The 17,483-nt window shown below is 36.7% G+C and overlaps 1 protein-coding gene across 1 annotated transcript; it reads left to right on the forward strand.

Moving 5' to 3' along the window:
* The first annotated feature begins 10,303 nt into the window (after nucleotides 1-10,303).
* LOC111885364 (transcription factor RF2b) lies at nucleotides 10,304-12,951 on the forward strand. Its single transcript, XM_023881625.3, has 4 exons — nucleotides 10,304-10,900; nucleotides 11,416-11,548; nucleotides 11,609-11,693; nucleotides 12,309-12,951. The coding sequence occupies exons 1-4, from the start codon at nucleotides 10,407-10,409 to the stop codon at nucleotides 12,659-12,661; spliced, it is 1,065 nt and encodes a 354-aa protein (XP_023737393.1). The 5' UTR covers nucleotides 10,304-10,406; the 3' UTR covers nucleotides 12,662-12,951.
* The last annotated feature ends 4,532 nt before the right edge of the window (nucleotides 12,952-17,483 follow it).

A 17,483-nucleotide genomic window follows, 5' to 3' on the forward strand; every position in this document is an offset into this window, starting at 1 on the left:
CTACAGCACAAAGCAGGACCCGCCTCAACCCAACCCCCGTCAAACAATCATATGCACAATAAACAATTAATCGCATAACAATCCTTAACCAGACAAACAGTCTAACAGATCACATAGCATATCAGTAACATAGCAACCATCCTAAACCAGGATGTATCTAGCATATTAGTAACATAACAACCACCATAAACCAGGATGTATCTAGCATATCAATAACATAGCAACAATCCTAAACCAGGATGAAATCTAGCATATTAGTAACATAGCAACCATCCTAAACCAGAATGTATCTAGAATATCAATAACATTGCAACATCCTAACCAGGATTCCGACCTAACCAGTCACTAGCATAACACTACCCTATATACCGGGTACCGACCTTAAACAGGTCACTAACATAACACCATCCTAAATACCAGGATGCATATCTAGCAAAGCAATAACATAACAAACAATACCCAGATTTCCATCCGATAAAGGGTCGGCCTTGGTGTCGTAGACCCTATCGATATAATGAGGAGAACTCACCTGCAATTGCCGACTGGAAAGATAAGACCAAGCTGCTCTGACCATCGACACGATCTTCACCATAGAACACTACCAAACAACCAATTCCATAAATACCCAAAATTACCAAAATACCCTTGGAAGTCAAACTGGTCAACTCTTGGTCAAAGTCAAAGTCCTCAGTCAAAGTCAACCTTCTTGGTTGATTCTACTCGCCGAGTCACCCCGACGGCTCGTCGAGTTCCTATACTCAGAAACTCCCATAATGCGACTCAACTCGCCGAGTCGCCCCAAGACTCGTCGAGTCCAACGATCTCAGAGTCCCATCCTGTCCGACTCACTGAGTCGCTGACCAACTCACTTAATCCAAGGCTTTAACCAAAAGAGGTTGGGGTCTGCGACCAGACTCGCCGAGTCCAAGGCAATCTTCAACAGACTCGCCGAGTTGTTCTTCCAACTCGTCGAGTCCATGCACATGTTCATACAACTCGTCGAGTACACCCATGTGACTCGCCGAGTCTCTCCAGTTCTCAATCCATTCAGAAACTTAAGGAGGAAACCTGGAACCTCAAAATGAAAGGGACTGACATAATGGATTATACAACCAGGTTCTGCGACCTGGTAACTCTATGTCCTAACATGGTCCCTACTGAGAGCAATAAAATCGAACGATACATCTGGGGTTTAGTGCCCCAGTATCGAGGGAACGTTTTAGCATCACACCCTACGACTTTTGACCGTGCCAAGGAATTGGCCCAGAGGTTGATTGATCATGAAGTTCCTTCCACTCCATCAATAATCACAATGGTTGCCACTGCACCGACCAAGACATCCGACAACAAGAGGAAGCGGTGGGACCGAAAGAAGGGCAAGTCAACTCAATCCTCTTCCAAGAACCAACAGGCGGTGGCTGTCCATGCTGCCACTACTCTTGCTACCCTTGTACCACCCAAAACATATGCTGGAAACCTACCCAAGTGCACCAAGTGCTCCTTCCATCATAACGGCCCCTGCCGTGAAATGCACTGCACTTACTGCGACCGGAAGGGCCATACCGCCCGGTTTTGCAGATCTCAGCCCAAACCCATCAATCAACTTCCCAGCACCGGAGTGAGCCAAGCCTGCTATGGTTGTGGCGAGATAGGACACCTCAAAATAAACTGTCCGAAGGCTGGGAATACAGGAGGAACAAGAAGACTACTTGCTATTGGCCACAATGAAGTAGTAGCAGACCCCACAGTAGTCACGGGTACGTTCCTTCTTGATAACTCTTATGCTTGTATCTTATTCGATAGTGGGACAGAAAGAAGCTTCGTAAACCAAAACTTTAAACACTTACTTAAAAAATCCCCGCAACCATTAAAATAAACCTTCGTCGTAGAAATGGCTAACGGAAAGACAGAGAGTTCTAACGAGATCTACATAGGTTGTACCCTCACGCTAGATAATCATTCATTCCCAATCAACCTCATACCAGTATCGATCAAGAGATTCAATGTCATTGTGGGCATGGACTGGTTGAGTCTCCATCATGCCGATATCATGTGCTTCGACAAAGCCATCCGCCTAAACCTACCGAATAACGAAACCTTATTTGTCTACGGAGACAAACCCAGTACGAGTCTTCGCATCATCTCAAGTATCCAAGCCCATAATTACTTGCGTAAGGAATATCGTGCATTCCTAGCACACGTCGTCGACACTAGCCAAAAAACAAAATACCGAAAATACTTCCCCGTGGTACGCGACTTCCCCGACGTCTTTCCTGAAGAGCTACCAGGTTTACCTCCTCAACGTCAGGTCGAGTTCAGGATCGACTTAATTCCAAGAGCTACCCCCATAGCCAAATTGCCCTATCGTCTAGCACCTACTGAGATGCAAGAACTGTCTGGTCAACTTAACGAGCTGCTCTGCATGGGCTTTATAAGACCAAGCTTCTCGCCTTGGGGAGCACCGGTCTTGTTCGTAAAGAAGAAAGACGGATCGTTTCGTATGTGCATCGATTAAAGAGAAATCAACAAGCTGACGGTCAAAATTGTTACCCTCTTCCTCGTATAGACGATTTGTTCAACCAACTGCAAGGGGCGAGTTACTTTTCCAAGATTGATCTGAGGTCCGGGTATCACCAGTTACGAGTGCTTAAGGAGGATGTATCGAAAACAACCTTATGAACTCATTATGGACACTACCAGTTCGTGGTAATGCCGTTCGGACTGACCAACGCGCCCATAGTATTCATGGACTTAATGAATAGGGTGTGCTGTCCTTACTTGGATCAGTTCGTCATCGTCTTCATTAACGACATACATCTCTACTCTCGGAGTAGGGAAGAGCATAGCAATCATCTACGACAAGTCCTGGAAACCCTACGGTCGAAGAAGCTATACACGAAGTTCTCTAAGTGCGAATTTTGGATCCGAAGAGTTGAATTCTTAGGACACGTGGTTAGCGAAGAAGGAATCCACGTGGACCATTCCAATATTAAAGCTATTGAGAACTGGTCAGCACTGAAGACGCCTACAAAAATCCGTCAATTTCTAGGCCTCGCTGGCTACTACCGCAGGTTCATTCAGAACCTCTCTCGAATCGCGAAACCTCTTACAACATTGACCCATAAAGGTGTGGCCTTTGACTGGGGAGAGAAACAAGAGAAGGCATTCCAAACCCTGAAACGAGCCTTATGCACCGCACCGATATTATTCCTCCCCGAAGGGATAGAAGATTTCATGGTATACTGCGATGCATCCAATCAGCGGCTCGGTTGTGTCCTGATGCAACGTGGTAAGGTCATTGCCTATGCCTCAAGACAGCTGAAGACACACGAAGTTAACTACACCACACACGACCTCGAATTAGGAGCGGTTGTGTTTGCCCTAAAGATGTGGAGACACTACATGTACGGTACAAAGACCACGATATACACCGACCACAAAAGCCTCTAACACATATTCAACCAGAAAGAGCTCAATATGAGACAACGACGGTGGGTCGAGCTACTCAATGACTACGAGTGCAAAATTTGTTATCATCCGGGTAAAGCCAATGTAGTAGTAGACGCCCTAGGCCGGAAAGAATATTCTGGTTGGGGGGTCAGGTCATTAACAATGACTATCCATTCGCATCTATCCGCACAGATTAAGGAGGCTCAGCTCGAAGCCTTGAAACCTGAAAATATGGCGGGAGAATCCCTGCGGGGAATGGATAAGAACTTGGAAGTCAAGGGTGACGGAGCCTTATATCTCATGGACCGAATCTGGACACCGCGACACGGTGGCTTCAGAGACTTGGTCATGAAGGAAGCCCACAACCCTGGTGGCCTAACATGAAAGTAGAGATTGCTACCTTCGTGAGTAAATGCCTTACTTGTGCCAAGGTTAAGGTTGAATACCAGAAACCATCAGGTCAACTACAGCAACCGGAGATACCTGAATGGAAGTGGGAGCGGATCACTATGGACTTCATAACTAAGCTACCCAAGACAACGGGTGGGCTTGATACCATATGGGTCATCGTCGACAGATTGACCAAGTCCGCACACTTCCTGCCCATCAAGGAAATAGACAAGACGGAGAAACTTACAAGAACGTACATTAAGGAGATCATACGACTGCATGGTGTTCCTATATCTATTATCTCCGATAGAGACAGTAGGTTCACTTCGAGATTCTGACAATCACTGCAAAGCTCCATAGGAACGAGGCTGGACATGAGTACAGCCTACCATCCGCAGACCGACGGACAAAGTGACAGAACTATCCAAACTCTGGAAGATATGCTGCGAGCCTGTGTAATCGACTTTGGTAAGGCGTGGGATACCCACTTACCCCTCGTCGAATTCTCTTACAACAACAGTTACCACACGAGCATCAAGGCTGCTCCATTTGAAGCCCTCTACGGCTGGAAGTGCAGATCCCCTCTGTGCTGGGCTGAGGTGGGTGACACTTAGTTAGCTAAAGGACAGTTCCTGACAGTACTCACACGGGTCCGAAGATCATTCGAGAAACGACAGAGAAGATCGTTCAGATTCGTGAACGACTGAAAGCCTCTAGGGACCGACAAAAAACTACGCAGACAAACGAAGAAAACCCTTGGAGTTCCAGGTGGGAGACCGAGTTCTTTTGAAAGTTTCGCCCTGGAAAGGCTTGATACACTTCTGAAAGCGTGGAAAGCTAAATCCAAGATACATAGGGCCTTTCAAGATTCTCGCTAGAATCGGCCCCGTAGCTTACAAACTCAATCTACCCTGCGAGCTCAGTAACATACATCCTATCTTCCACGTCTCCAACCTGAAAAAGTGCCTATCCGATAAGGCTCTTGTAATCCCACTCGACGATATCGAGATCAACGAGAGCCTCAACTTCGTGGAAGAACTTGTGGAGATTATGGACCAAGAAGTCAAACGAACGAAACAAAGCCGCATCCCAATTGTGAAGGTTCGCTGGAATGCCAAGAGAGGACCGGAGTTCACTTAGGAGCGCGAAGATCAAATGAAACTTAAATATCCTCATCTTTTTGCTTTGTTATTGTGTAATAACTTAGTTGTTTGAACTCTAATTTCGGGACGAAATTCTCTCTAACGGGGGGATGATTTGACAACCCGAAATTTTCATTTGTATAATTTCCACAGTCAAACGCTTCAAATATTAGTCAAAAACATTTCAGTGCATTTTTGGCCGGATTTAAGTCCGTTTAGTGTTTTATTTTATTTTTCGTCAAACGATTAAATAAAAGGAAGTGTCGTTATTAGTGAGGTGTAACGAGCAAAACAATCCAACACCTTAGCTAGGTGTTCACGGCCAAACAAGAGGTGTTTCGGCCATAAACACCACCTTCCCAAGACTCATGCATATAGCATGAGTTTACACCTTTTTCTCTCATTTCCCACTTCCCACACACTTCTTCCAAATCCGCCAAAAATGTAAGTTTTTCCTTCCTAGATTCTTTCCTACAACACTTAATTTAGTGTTTACACATCTTTTCATCCATGGAATTTTGATTTTTACATAGATCTTCAAGTGATCTTCAAAGCACCAAGAACACCAAGAGCACATTTGTGTTTTTGGGGCTCTAATCACTCTTACAAGCTTCATATAAGTAAGTGTACCCTCCCTAACTAGTTATTTGCTTAGTGTTCTTGTAATCCATAAGAGAAATCACCAAAACCCCCCAAGAACATGGGTTTACGGTTTGGGGATCTCCCAAAACCGTAAACACCCCTAAAAGGGGTTTTGATGCCCCAAACTCCTTCCAATGCTTGGATAATGATCTAGGAACTTGCATGAATGATCTAAGAACCACAAAAAACGAAAAGGATGAAGTGGCCAAGAGTTTATGACCGTCAACCCAAGGGTTTACGACCATAAACTCCCATAGAGTGGTCCAAAGGCCGCAAACTCCAAAAGTGTGCCATTTCGAGCCCTAACCACTTCCTAAGCCTTTGTTTCGAACCTAGAACACTTCTTTGTGAAACATGAGACCTTAAAACACACAAACACACCATTCCCATGAGTTTACAGCCGTAAAATCATGGGGGAAATGGTCCCTCAACTGTAAACACATATAGGGTGACTATTTGAGGTGTAAACTCCATAGTGAGACCATACACTCCTTAGAAGCAACCCGTAGCACTCCTAGCACTTGAAACAAAGTGTTTTCATGCATTAGAGTGTCTTTACTTACTTAATTAGTGATTAAATAACTAATTAGATACAATTATGTATCACTGCATGTTACATAGGATCCGTGTGTGTGTTCAAGTCCTCACTTGACACCTAGCATCCTACCCGACACTTCCATCAAATCTACTCACTGCAAGTGAGTTCAAACCCCTTAATCAACCTTTTAAATTTTTTAAATGCTTTTAGGGGGGATACAAGTTGTATCAAACAAGTTATAGTATCAATCACATGTGATTTATAACTTGCAAACAAGAGGATTTTCTATACTTTTAACTGCTTTGCCAACAAAACTGCTTTAAATATTTATCAAACTCATCTTTCATGATAAATTGTTATAAAACTATTTCCAAACTCTTTTAAACTTCTTTTGTTCCCAAAACTATATCTACACCAATATATTTATATAAGTAAGACTTGAAGGACTTAGGACTGATAGCTCACCTTACTTCCTGTTCTTGTTTGATGTGGACTTAGGGCATATTGATATCTATCCGACTCTCGTTGAATTCTTAGTTATATAATATGTATATTTGTGTTGGATATGAAAGTCTTCACTTCAGTTTAATACCTTTGTGTACCAAGGGCATGCAATTAACATTTCTATTTAACTATAATACATATAGTTAAGGATTACCGCTCATTACCACTATTACCATGACACTTACTATAGTTAGTACAGTTATGAGTCAATACATGTTAAATACTGTGCAAAGAGAATACTATATACTATACAGGAGAACACTCTATACGTTATACCAAGAAGTACACTATACACTAATACAAGAGAATATACTAAAACAGAATGTGACATACTACTTCTCGATACGACACTTCATTGTGCTATCACCTCGTAACCAGAGTCTCCTGGAGGGAGAGCGGACATTATGTGTATAGATCTATACGGGACAAACACTCCCACATCCTGACTGCTAGCTACAGTCCGAGCCGACTAGGCCCAGGGGTGACAAAATGTCACCATACTACGTGTGACCTGGAGGGTCATCTGTTATTCGATCGTCAATCAACATGGTTACATACGAGTTCACATTCAGACCTTTAATTAACACATTAAGAATTAAAGGCGAAACAGACTCCTTGAGGTGTATTGTACATTTAATACTACATGGAGTCTGCATTTTTATTACATTCAGCCGGCAGTAACACTGCTAGGATAAAATATTAATTTCCCAATTACCTTACATGAATGAAGTCTAAAACTATATTGTCATACTGATAGTTTCACTGGGCAAACTTTTACACTTTCAAAAGGATCAAACATACAAACAACCGAGTCTTGGTAGAAGACTACTTTTGCTGGAAAATATAGTATTTTCTAGGGATCATACTATTTTCAAACATTGATAACAGCTATGATATTACATGATTGTAAACATTTTTATACAAACAATGACACTAAATACTTATGAACTCACCAGCTTTATGCTGATACTCGTTTTCAAAATAACTTGTATTCTTAGGTCATCAGTAGACAGGTACAGATGCAGCTTTTGAGAAGATGGAGTACATACAAGACTCATCTTTTATTTTGATTATACTTTTGGTGTCTAACAAACTGTACAGAACACGCTTGTATTATAATTATTATTTTAATGCAATGGATGTTGTTGCTTGTCTTTACTATTATGCATTGTTATGATATTGTACATGACGTCCTCCACCCCAGAACGTATTCCGCCGTTCTCGGTTTTGGGGTGTGACATAGCAACCCCAGATCTAACTCCAAATCCGAGATAGGTCTCAAAACAAGTTAAAGAACTCCCAAAACAACCACCAAGGATGAACCACAAAGGAAATAGCTTAAGATATGGGCTCCTTACCTCAGAGATTTTCCCAAATCTGATGTAGATCCCAGATCTATACAAACCCCTTGATGCTAGCTTCCAATTTCTCAAGCTCCTTCCAACAATTTCCTCTTCTAAGTCCCAATCTCCTTAACAATGAAGCCTCACACGAAATTAGGGTTTTCTGGAACTCTCAGGGGGATTAGGAGGCAAGGGGAAGGACATAAAATCCTTTAAATAGGGTGCAACCCTCGAGATTAGGGTTTTCTCTCTTCAGCACCAAGTCGTCGAGTCCACCGCTGACTCGGCGAGTTGGCCACTTAAACCTGCGATCAATCCCGCTCCGACTCGACGAGTAGCATACCTACTCGTCGAGTAGCTTCCTTAATTTACACTTAGCACCCTCCAACTTCTTGCTTCCGAACTTAGGATGTTACATTCCAGGTTACCATGAAATATCATTTGCGAAAAAACCCTTAAGTTTACAAATATTTTGCAAAAAAACCCTTAAGATTATAAACATACAAAACATAAATATACATTCAAAATTTGATAAAACTAAATAGTTTTTTTTTAAACTTTAATTATCAAAAGTTTATATCAAACCAATATAAATTTTACCTACTTACATTTTGAAACCAAAACCGAAACATATATTTACCTTTAAGTTTGGTAATTTTTTATTGGTTCGATATAAACTTTTGATATTTAAATTTTAAAAAATTATTTAGTTTTATCAAATTTTGAATATATTCCTTAATTAATACTTAAACATTTCTAAGCAAAAATAAAAAATTTATGTTAGCTAATAATTAATTATGCTGCTACATATGCTAAAATAGTTAAAGATATGAATAATATGCCATCAGTTACATTCAATTCATTTTTTTAAAAGGAAAATTAAAAATATTTTATATGTTTAAAAGGTTTGTATTTCAAAAATAATAACATATTCTATTTTTTTTATATGCAAATAAATATATTTGTATAATAAATTAGACAAATATATTTATATTTTATATGTTTAAAAGGTTTATGTTTATGTTTTAGAAATAATCACGGGTTAATGTCATAATAACCCTCAAGTTTTCAGGGTTTTGTCGGTTTTGCCCAAAGTTGAATTTTATGTTCATTTTTACCCTAATATTTTCCAAAAAGTGTGCGGCTTTACCCTTTTACCGGTGATAACAGGTTTTCTAGGTTACCATTATATTAAATTCGCAAAAAACCCTTAAGTTTGTTGTTTTTTTTTACGTTTTTACCCTTAAGTTTATAATTTTTTTTACACTTTTACCCCAAGTTTTTTTTTTCATAATATACGTATTCATGCAGAAAAATCATATTTATATACGAAAAAATATTTAATTAAATATTATATTTATATTTCTTTTTATAAAAATACGTGGTGGCATATTTCCATACAATTATTATTTTTGAAACACAAACTTTTTAAACATATAAAATATTTTTATTTTTCTTTAAAAAAATAACTATATGGAAATAGTGCCACCACATAGTGACTGTTATCACCTCCAAAACTGCTTTACGAGCCACAAATATATATAACATATCAAAAAAAAAACCATGTAAATCACAGATAAGAATAAGATTGGATAAGTATATATCATACCAACGATTTATCTTCAGACGAATTTGGGATGTCACTTCACACTCGGTGAACACATGTCAAATATCTCCTATAGAGTTATTACAAACCAGACATAAAGAATAAGGAATGTCAATACCATAGCTAGACAAATTTGTTTTGGTAGGAAAACGATCAAACTCTCTATAGAAATATGTTAACCTTACTATGAATGATTTTATTAAATTCAATCTTTATAGGAAGCGATATCACTCCGTGTTCATGAATACGAATTCGAGAATCCTTAACAATATATTCCAGACCATTATTAAGATTTATAATTTTAAGGGTTTTTTTTACAAAATATGTGTAAACTTAAGGGCTTTTTCATAAATAATATTTCATGTTAACCTGAAAACCTGATTTTGCAGGTAAAAAAGACAAAACCGATAAAAAAATAATGACAAGTTTACGACATAAACGAACCAAAAATCTACTAAAAGGTAAAACTCATATTTTTTTGTCAAATTTAAGGTTTTTTATAATATTATATCTTATCGTACATGCACAGATTTCCTCTAGTTTCTTATTATTTATCGACTTATAATAACAAAAAAGGATCAATATCCGAGAAACCCAACCCGACCCGTTTGAAAACGAATCAAAGCAGACTCAACAGATAACAATAGGTTTGACCCAAAATAGTCCACGAGATGCATACATTGCACCCAGAAAACAGTTATACGGTTTTTCCCTTTAATAAATACAGATAACTAAACACACACTCCTTTTCCTTTTTGGTCAGAGCAAGTGAACATCATACGCATTACGCAATGCAAGATCCATCAAATCCCATTCCCAATCCCGATCCAAATCCAATGAATGCGGCTCCATTTCCGTTCAGGGCATCTCACCACCGCCGAGCACACTCCGAGGTCAACTTCCGGCTACCGGACGACCTAGATCTGGTATCAGACACCTTCGATGCACCCTCTGGAAGCTTCGAAGAGCTTGGATCTGAGGACGATTTGTTTTGTACTTATATGGACATTGAGAAGCTCGGATCCAACTTGACTGACGGCGGTGGCGGCGGCAGCGGTGGAGGAGGTCCAGACATCGGTCGGATCAGCAATTCCGGTGGTGGTGGTGGTGGAGCTTCGGAGGATAACAATGGTGACGGTGAAAAGAGCAGTTCCAGACCTCGACATCGGCATAGCAATTCAATGGATAGTTCCAGTCTTTATAGTGAAAGTATTGAAGCTAAGAAAGCAATGGCTCCTGATAAGCTTGCTGAATTATGGACTATTGATCCTAAACGAGCTAAGAGGTAAGTATCATTTTTTATATCTTAATTTTCGTTTTTTTTTTTTTTTTTTTTTTCTGCAAATTCTTTAATTTTATAAAATTATTCATCAGATCATTTCCAAATCTTTAGAGAGAAAAACTTAAATTCCATCACTGTAGATTACAATCGAATTTTCTAATTTCGTATTAGTACTTGATTTTAATTTTTTGTTCATTAGTCTTGAGGAATTATAAAGATCTTTAAGATATTTATATTTAATGTGCCTTTTTTTTTTTATATTTTTTTTTGTAAATGGACTTGATCTACTTTAATGTCATAACTTTTTGAAACATAAAGCATGATTCACTGTATTGAGAAAGTGCATGTATTAAATCTTTACTTTGCTAATAACCAGGAAATCTTGTAAGAACAACATAATATTACAAACAAGATTTCAAACAAATTTAAATCATAATCTATGAGTAATCGTAATTAAAAAGTGAGCTAATATGTTGGGTTTGAGAATGTCAGATCATCTTATGCTTTGTAGCATACAGGATTTTAGCCAATCGACAATCTGCTGCTCGATCAAAAGAGAGGAAAGCACGCTATATATCTGAACTTGAGAGAAAAGTTCAGACCCTACAAACGGAAGCAACCACCCTTTCAGCACAGTTAACTCTGTTTCAGGTCAATTCTTTTGATACGCGTTTTACTTTAACTTTTGGACTTATATTTTTCATTGTACAGAGAGATACAACCGGCCTTTCATCTGAAAACACGGAGCTTAAGCTCCGATTACAGGCTATGGAACAACAAGCTCAGTTACGTGATGGTAAGTTTCCAAGCAATAATACCACACTTTATGTTGGGAAAAACCACCCAACAAGAAAAGTAAACACAAGAATATACGTAGATATTTCGTAATCAGAGAAAAATTCACTATATGATAAATTGTTACAATCAAATATACTAATCTCTCAAGCCATCCCCAATTTATTTATGGTAAATGGTTACAATCACATAGACTAATCTATAGCCACCCCCACGTACACTCATACCTTCTTTGTAATCACAGAAAAATTTACTATATGGTAAATTGTTATAATCATATATACTAATCTCTTAAACCACCCCCAATTTATTTATGATAAATTATTACAATCACATAGACTAATCTCTAAAGTCATCCCTAAATACACTCATACCTTCAAATCCGACTCACATAACAAAATTAGAAAGAAAAAAAGAATCAAATAAAGTACATTTGATTGGACCACTTTGGAACCAAAACTTGGACTCCTTTGATAAACAAAAATCCCACTCCACACTTTCTCTTACTATTTCTTTTCCTATAAATGTGGACAATCACTTCTTTTGAACTTTAGCCAAATTTTAACAGATTGAGTGATCCATTAATCCATTTTTATGAATTATTTCTAAAACACAGCTTTGAATGAGGCACTGAAGCAAGAAGTGGAAAGGCTGAGAGTTGCAACCGGAGAAATTGCAAGCTGTTCAGACGGATACAATCTAGGGATGCATCATGTTCCTTATAACCAACCAAACTTTTTCACAAACCAAAACCAACCCGACCCACAAAAATACCACCAGTCAAACATGTCAAACCACCGCCACCACCCGCTACTTGCCGCCACCCATGGCAGTGCCCTCTCGGACACATTGCAGCAGGATCCACTTGGGCGGTTCCAGGGGCTTGACATCAGTAACCGAAACGGTTCTCATCTTATCAAAACCGAAGGGCCTTCGATCTCTGCTAGTGAAAGCAGCAGTACGTTTTAAATCTCAACTTTATATTTCAAATTGTTCATAGATTGACATGTGTCGTTTTAGTGTCCACAAAAACCATTTTCTTTCAAAATTTTATTTATTTAATTTTCACATGATTAGGGTTTTAGGATTTAACAAGTTCTTCCCAAGTTCTTTATTGTTTGTCTTGGTGTTGTGTTAAAATCGGGTGTTGGAGAATTTGCATCGTTGTGTAGTAGTGTCTGTTGTTATTCATTCAACTCTCACCATTGTTTTGTGTTAAATTCATTTAACTGAATTTATTTATTGTGTTTTTTCGTTCATTGAAACTTGTACTATGTTCATTCATTTATATTCAATCTTGTGATCTCACTCTTTGTATCTTAACAATGTGTTGTCCCACCCACGTCAAACACGTGGCATCTAAATAGAAATGGCATGTAGATATTTTATATATGTGTATATAGTTAGAGACAAATATTAATAAAATACACAAGGATGGTATTATTTAAAAATTAAATCTAAATTTATACACCGGATAAATTTATTATCTTTAAAATAAAATATTAGCCATATTTTGTTTCATATTTAAATTTTTTTCACTTATGCGATTACTTTGAGATTTTTATTTTTTTATTTTGTAAATTTTAGTTGGTTTTATTTAATGTACAAACTATTTGTTATAAGTTAAAAAAAGAGTTATGTAACAGGTTTATCATGTCGACAAAATTTGTCAAAAAAAGTCATACTTTTTTGTAAATTAGTTTATCCCTTACTCACCACGGGATATAAATTGTGAAGAAGTTCAAAATTTAAAAATAAATTCAAAACTAATTAGTAGATGGTTTCAAACATTAAAAAAAGAATGTAATTTTCTTATTTAAGAAATTGATTCATTCACATAAAATATATGCATTATTTACTTGTAAAGTAAATTACTGAAATCGTCCCTGTGGTTTGGTCAAAATTGCACGTTTGGTCTCTAACTTTTTTTTTGCACTCGGATCGTCCCTGTGGTTTGATTTTGTTACGTTTTTCGTCCCTGTGGTTTGATTTTGTTGTATTTTTCGTCTCTTACATACATAAAGTTAAGGACCAAACATGCAATTTTTACCAAACCATAGGGACGAAAAGCGCAACAAAATCAAACCACATGGACGATCCGAGTGCGAAAAATAAAAAAGTTAAGGACCAAACATGCAATTTTGACCAAACCACAAGAGACGATTTCAGTAATTTACTCTTACTTGCAAGATGGTTCAACTATGTTGTACCTTATATGCATGAATCAATTTTTAAAAGTCTAAAAACCTCATGATAATTCCACTAACAATCTTTAATGCAAAATATCTAAATCACAAACTTTGAATTGCGCTAGATGTATAATGACGTGTTTCTATGTTTCACTAAGATTAAAACTTCACATAAAAAAAAAAAGGAAAACCATGTCCTTAACGATAACTCCCATAAACAAAACATACACCGTTGTTTGTTTTTTTAGAAAAAACCACTTCTCACCACTTTTTGTTTTGCCGCGCAACACATACGTAACACTTGGTCTTTTGCAGCTATTTGTTTTTTGGACGACTTCTAACTTAAAAACTGTTGCGCGTGTGTTGCGTGACGCAACACTGGATCATCATCTTCAAACCACTTCTGACTTACTTTAAGTTATATTATTCAACTTAGATTTGTTTTAATTTTTTTCAACAATATATTTATTATTTTAAAAATATCTAAAGAATATTATAAACAATTGAAGTATATTTTATATAATTTCAAAACCGTTTGGTAAATTTCATATAAATATTTTTTGTATGATATTGTCTATAACAAAATATTAATAAATTATAAAGTTAATCATTAAAATACCAAAGTTATTGAAGTTAACCGGAAAAATAATCACCATCTTCAAAATTATAACAAAAATGAACATGTTTTTAGCTAAATTAACAATTTTATTTGTTGTTATTTAGCAAATATTATGTTTAATTCTTTTATATAAACCTATTTAAAAATCATATGATCATAATGATCTTTATATTTGATTTGCATATGATTAAACTAAATAAATTTTTTATTTAGATTTATTTTTAACTATTGTATAGTTAATTTCAATTTATTGCAACAGTCTGCAGAGGTTAAAAAAAACATACTTTTTATTGCAGGGTACAGATGTTTAGTCCACCTTTTCTACTACAGAGGACAGAGGTTGCAGATGTGGTCCGCAGACTTCAACTGTTTTCGCTTCGAAAAAACAAACAGCACCTAAATTTAATTTCACCGAACAATCTTTAATAAATAAAGTAAGCTTTTGTCATCCTAAAATTCTTTTGTAACGCCTCTAGTTATTAATGATGCTCTCCGATATCAGTATCCCCAAAACAACAATAACCATTTAACATGTGCTTGTGCGAGATAATGGATAGTAAGATTTGTATCAATTAAAAGGAGAGTTCAAGGATGCCTAAGCTGAAGCTCTTGGAATTGTTTCACTAACCTAATTCCCATGTTTTATATATAGCATAAAATTAGTAATGACAACTGGAAGAACAAAAACCTAAACACAAACCTAAATCAAGACAAACTCTCTCCATAAAGATGCATTCATTCATTTGGCTAACTACAACAGTTATGAAATATAGAGCTACATGCAATAAATAACGACGTATTTTTATTAATGTGTACATAATGACATCCTTCAGTTACACTGTTGAACTGTAAAATGTCAAAGAAATGAAAGTACAATTGCTATTTCTCGCAATAATGGAAAACAAATGAAAGAATGGTTCTATAATTAATGAATTAAGAAAAGTACATCAATATTTCTTGCACTAAGAACATTAAAGGATCAGAGTATCTTTGTATATGTGGTTGTGTGTATGTAATGTTCTAATAATAGAATTAATTGAAAGTGTGTTGCCGAAAATTAAACTTCCAAATTCCCATCGAACCCTAAATCAAGATCCAAACCTCTAGGATTCGCGTGAAATGAGAAATAAGTAGATGATTCAAAGAAATATTAAATAGGAATGAATAACAATGTGCATGAAGCCTAAAGGGCATTATTCAATATGACAACATTGTGTTCACCAAAATTTGTGCCTATGTCAGAACCTTGATTAGATGAGATATGATTCAGAACAAATAAAAGCCACATGCCAAATACGCAACCACTTACAAAACATTAGTACTTTAATTCCCACCTATTATAGCAACTTACTTACATTTTTTACTAATCACACAAACACGATGCATACCTACAACCACTCATACCACACTGTTGGACACACATAAAGCCACAAACATATGGTCATTCTAAACCAATAGTCCTAGGGGAAACAAAGAAAAGTAGGCCCTTCTTATGTCAAATTATCAAAATTCATATGAAAAAGAAAAAGAAAAAACTTACAATTCATGATCATTAATCGTGAGAGAGAAAAGACTTTGTTATGGTATTTTTTTAATGTTTAATGATGTCCAGTAAGTTTGATATAATTTTTTTTCTCTTAATTCATTTTACAAAATTTTAAACATGCAAAGTGAGAATTCAATAAAAATATTAGACAAAAAGAATAAAAGATAATATCATTTTTAAAGTTTCAAACAATTGTTAGATTTAATGTTTAAAACAAATTGCTAAGCTACAAATTTGACAAAGCCATAAAAATTTTGTTAATTTGCTAATCAAATAATGATTTCTTTATACTTTGATGCTGACTAAACTTTTTATTTAAGGAAGTCAGATAAAGGCATACCTTGTCTAACAAAATTATTATGATAGATCAACTTACTAATGAAAAACATGAATTAGATTAATGTTATTCACTTGGGTATTACGTCAAATACCTAATGGGCATAAGATCGATAAAGGCAATCTTCGCTATGAAGTAATTTACCTGTTAGTGTAAAATAAAAGGTAATTGTAACATTATGCATGATATTAAAAACTCAACTTCAAATACAATTTCAAGCATCAATATGAGCTATCAAAAGAAACAAATTGTAACATCCGATTGTCGGGTATTATAATTTTTAGCCCTTAACTTTATCAAAGTTGCATAATTGGTTCCTTGTGGTCAAAGTTTTGTGTATTAGCATGTATGTTGGGCGTACATGAGGGTACACGCAGCATACTCGTGAGATTCAAAATCGCAGAAGCCTGCTAGTACGTTGGTAGTACGTGTAGTACGTCGGGCGTACTAGCCTAGTCCCTAAACCCTAATTTTTAAGGGTTGCTCCCTACTTAAACCACCTTATACCTCCCGTGGACATTTCTTATCAGCCACTGTTCCCTCAAAAACCCTAATCTCGAATTTAAGCTTGTTTCTGAGAGTTTGAGAGCTTATTAAGTGGTTTTGGTGGATATTTGTTAAAGAAGGAGGATAGAGAAGAAGGAGGTGTTGCTTGCAAACTTGTAGATCTAGAAACTACTCCTCATTGTGCATCTTTTTCAGGTATAAAGTTTATACCTTGATGAGTTTCCTTTTTGATCTCCATGGTTGAGTTTTATGAGCTTTTTTCCCCAAAGTTTGGACCTTTATGAGTTTGGGGCACTCCAGAGAATATTAGTTGTCCTCTCATGCATTTTAGGCCTTGTAGATTCATAAAAAATGGTTAAATTGTAACATCCTGATGTTTAGGTATTTCTAAATTCATCCATCTAATTTTATTATATGACATTTTGGTCCCTAAGTCCAAGAGAAAGTGCCTTGAAGCCCTAGTGACAATATTGTAATTTTGGGCATGAGGAGTACGCTAAGTGTACATGAGGGTACGCTGAGCGTACTAGGGCACGCCCTAGTACGTTGGGCGTACACTTATGTACGTTAGGCATACTAATATCAGGAGGAAA

Source organism: Lactuca sativa, chromosome 9, assembly GCF_002870075.4.
Source record: "Lactuca sativa cultivar Salinas chromosome 9, Lsat_Salinas_v11, whole genome shotgun sequence".
NCBI lineage: Eukaryota > Viridiplantae > Streptophyta > Magnoliopsida > Asterales > Asteraceae > Lactuca > Lactuca sativa.

Bases quoted from the DNA above. Each gene is read 5' to 3' on its own strand.
- LOC111885364 (XM_023881625.3), top strand. From the start codon at position 10,407: ATGCAAGATCCATCAAATCCCATTCCCAATCCCGATCCAAATCCAATG. The intron at 11,549-11,608 runs GTCAATTCTTTT...TTCATTGTACAG, and splicing joins CACAGTTAACTCTGTTTCAG to AGAGATACAACCGGCCTTTC. The intron at 11,694-12,308 runs GTAAGTTTCCAA...TCTAAAACACAG, and splicing joins ACAAGCTCAGTTACGTGATG to CTTTGAATGAGGCACTGAAG.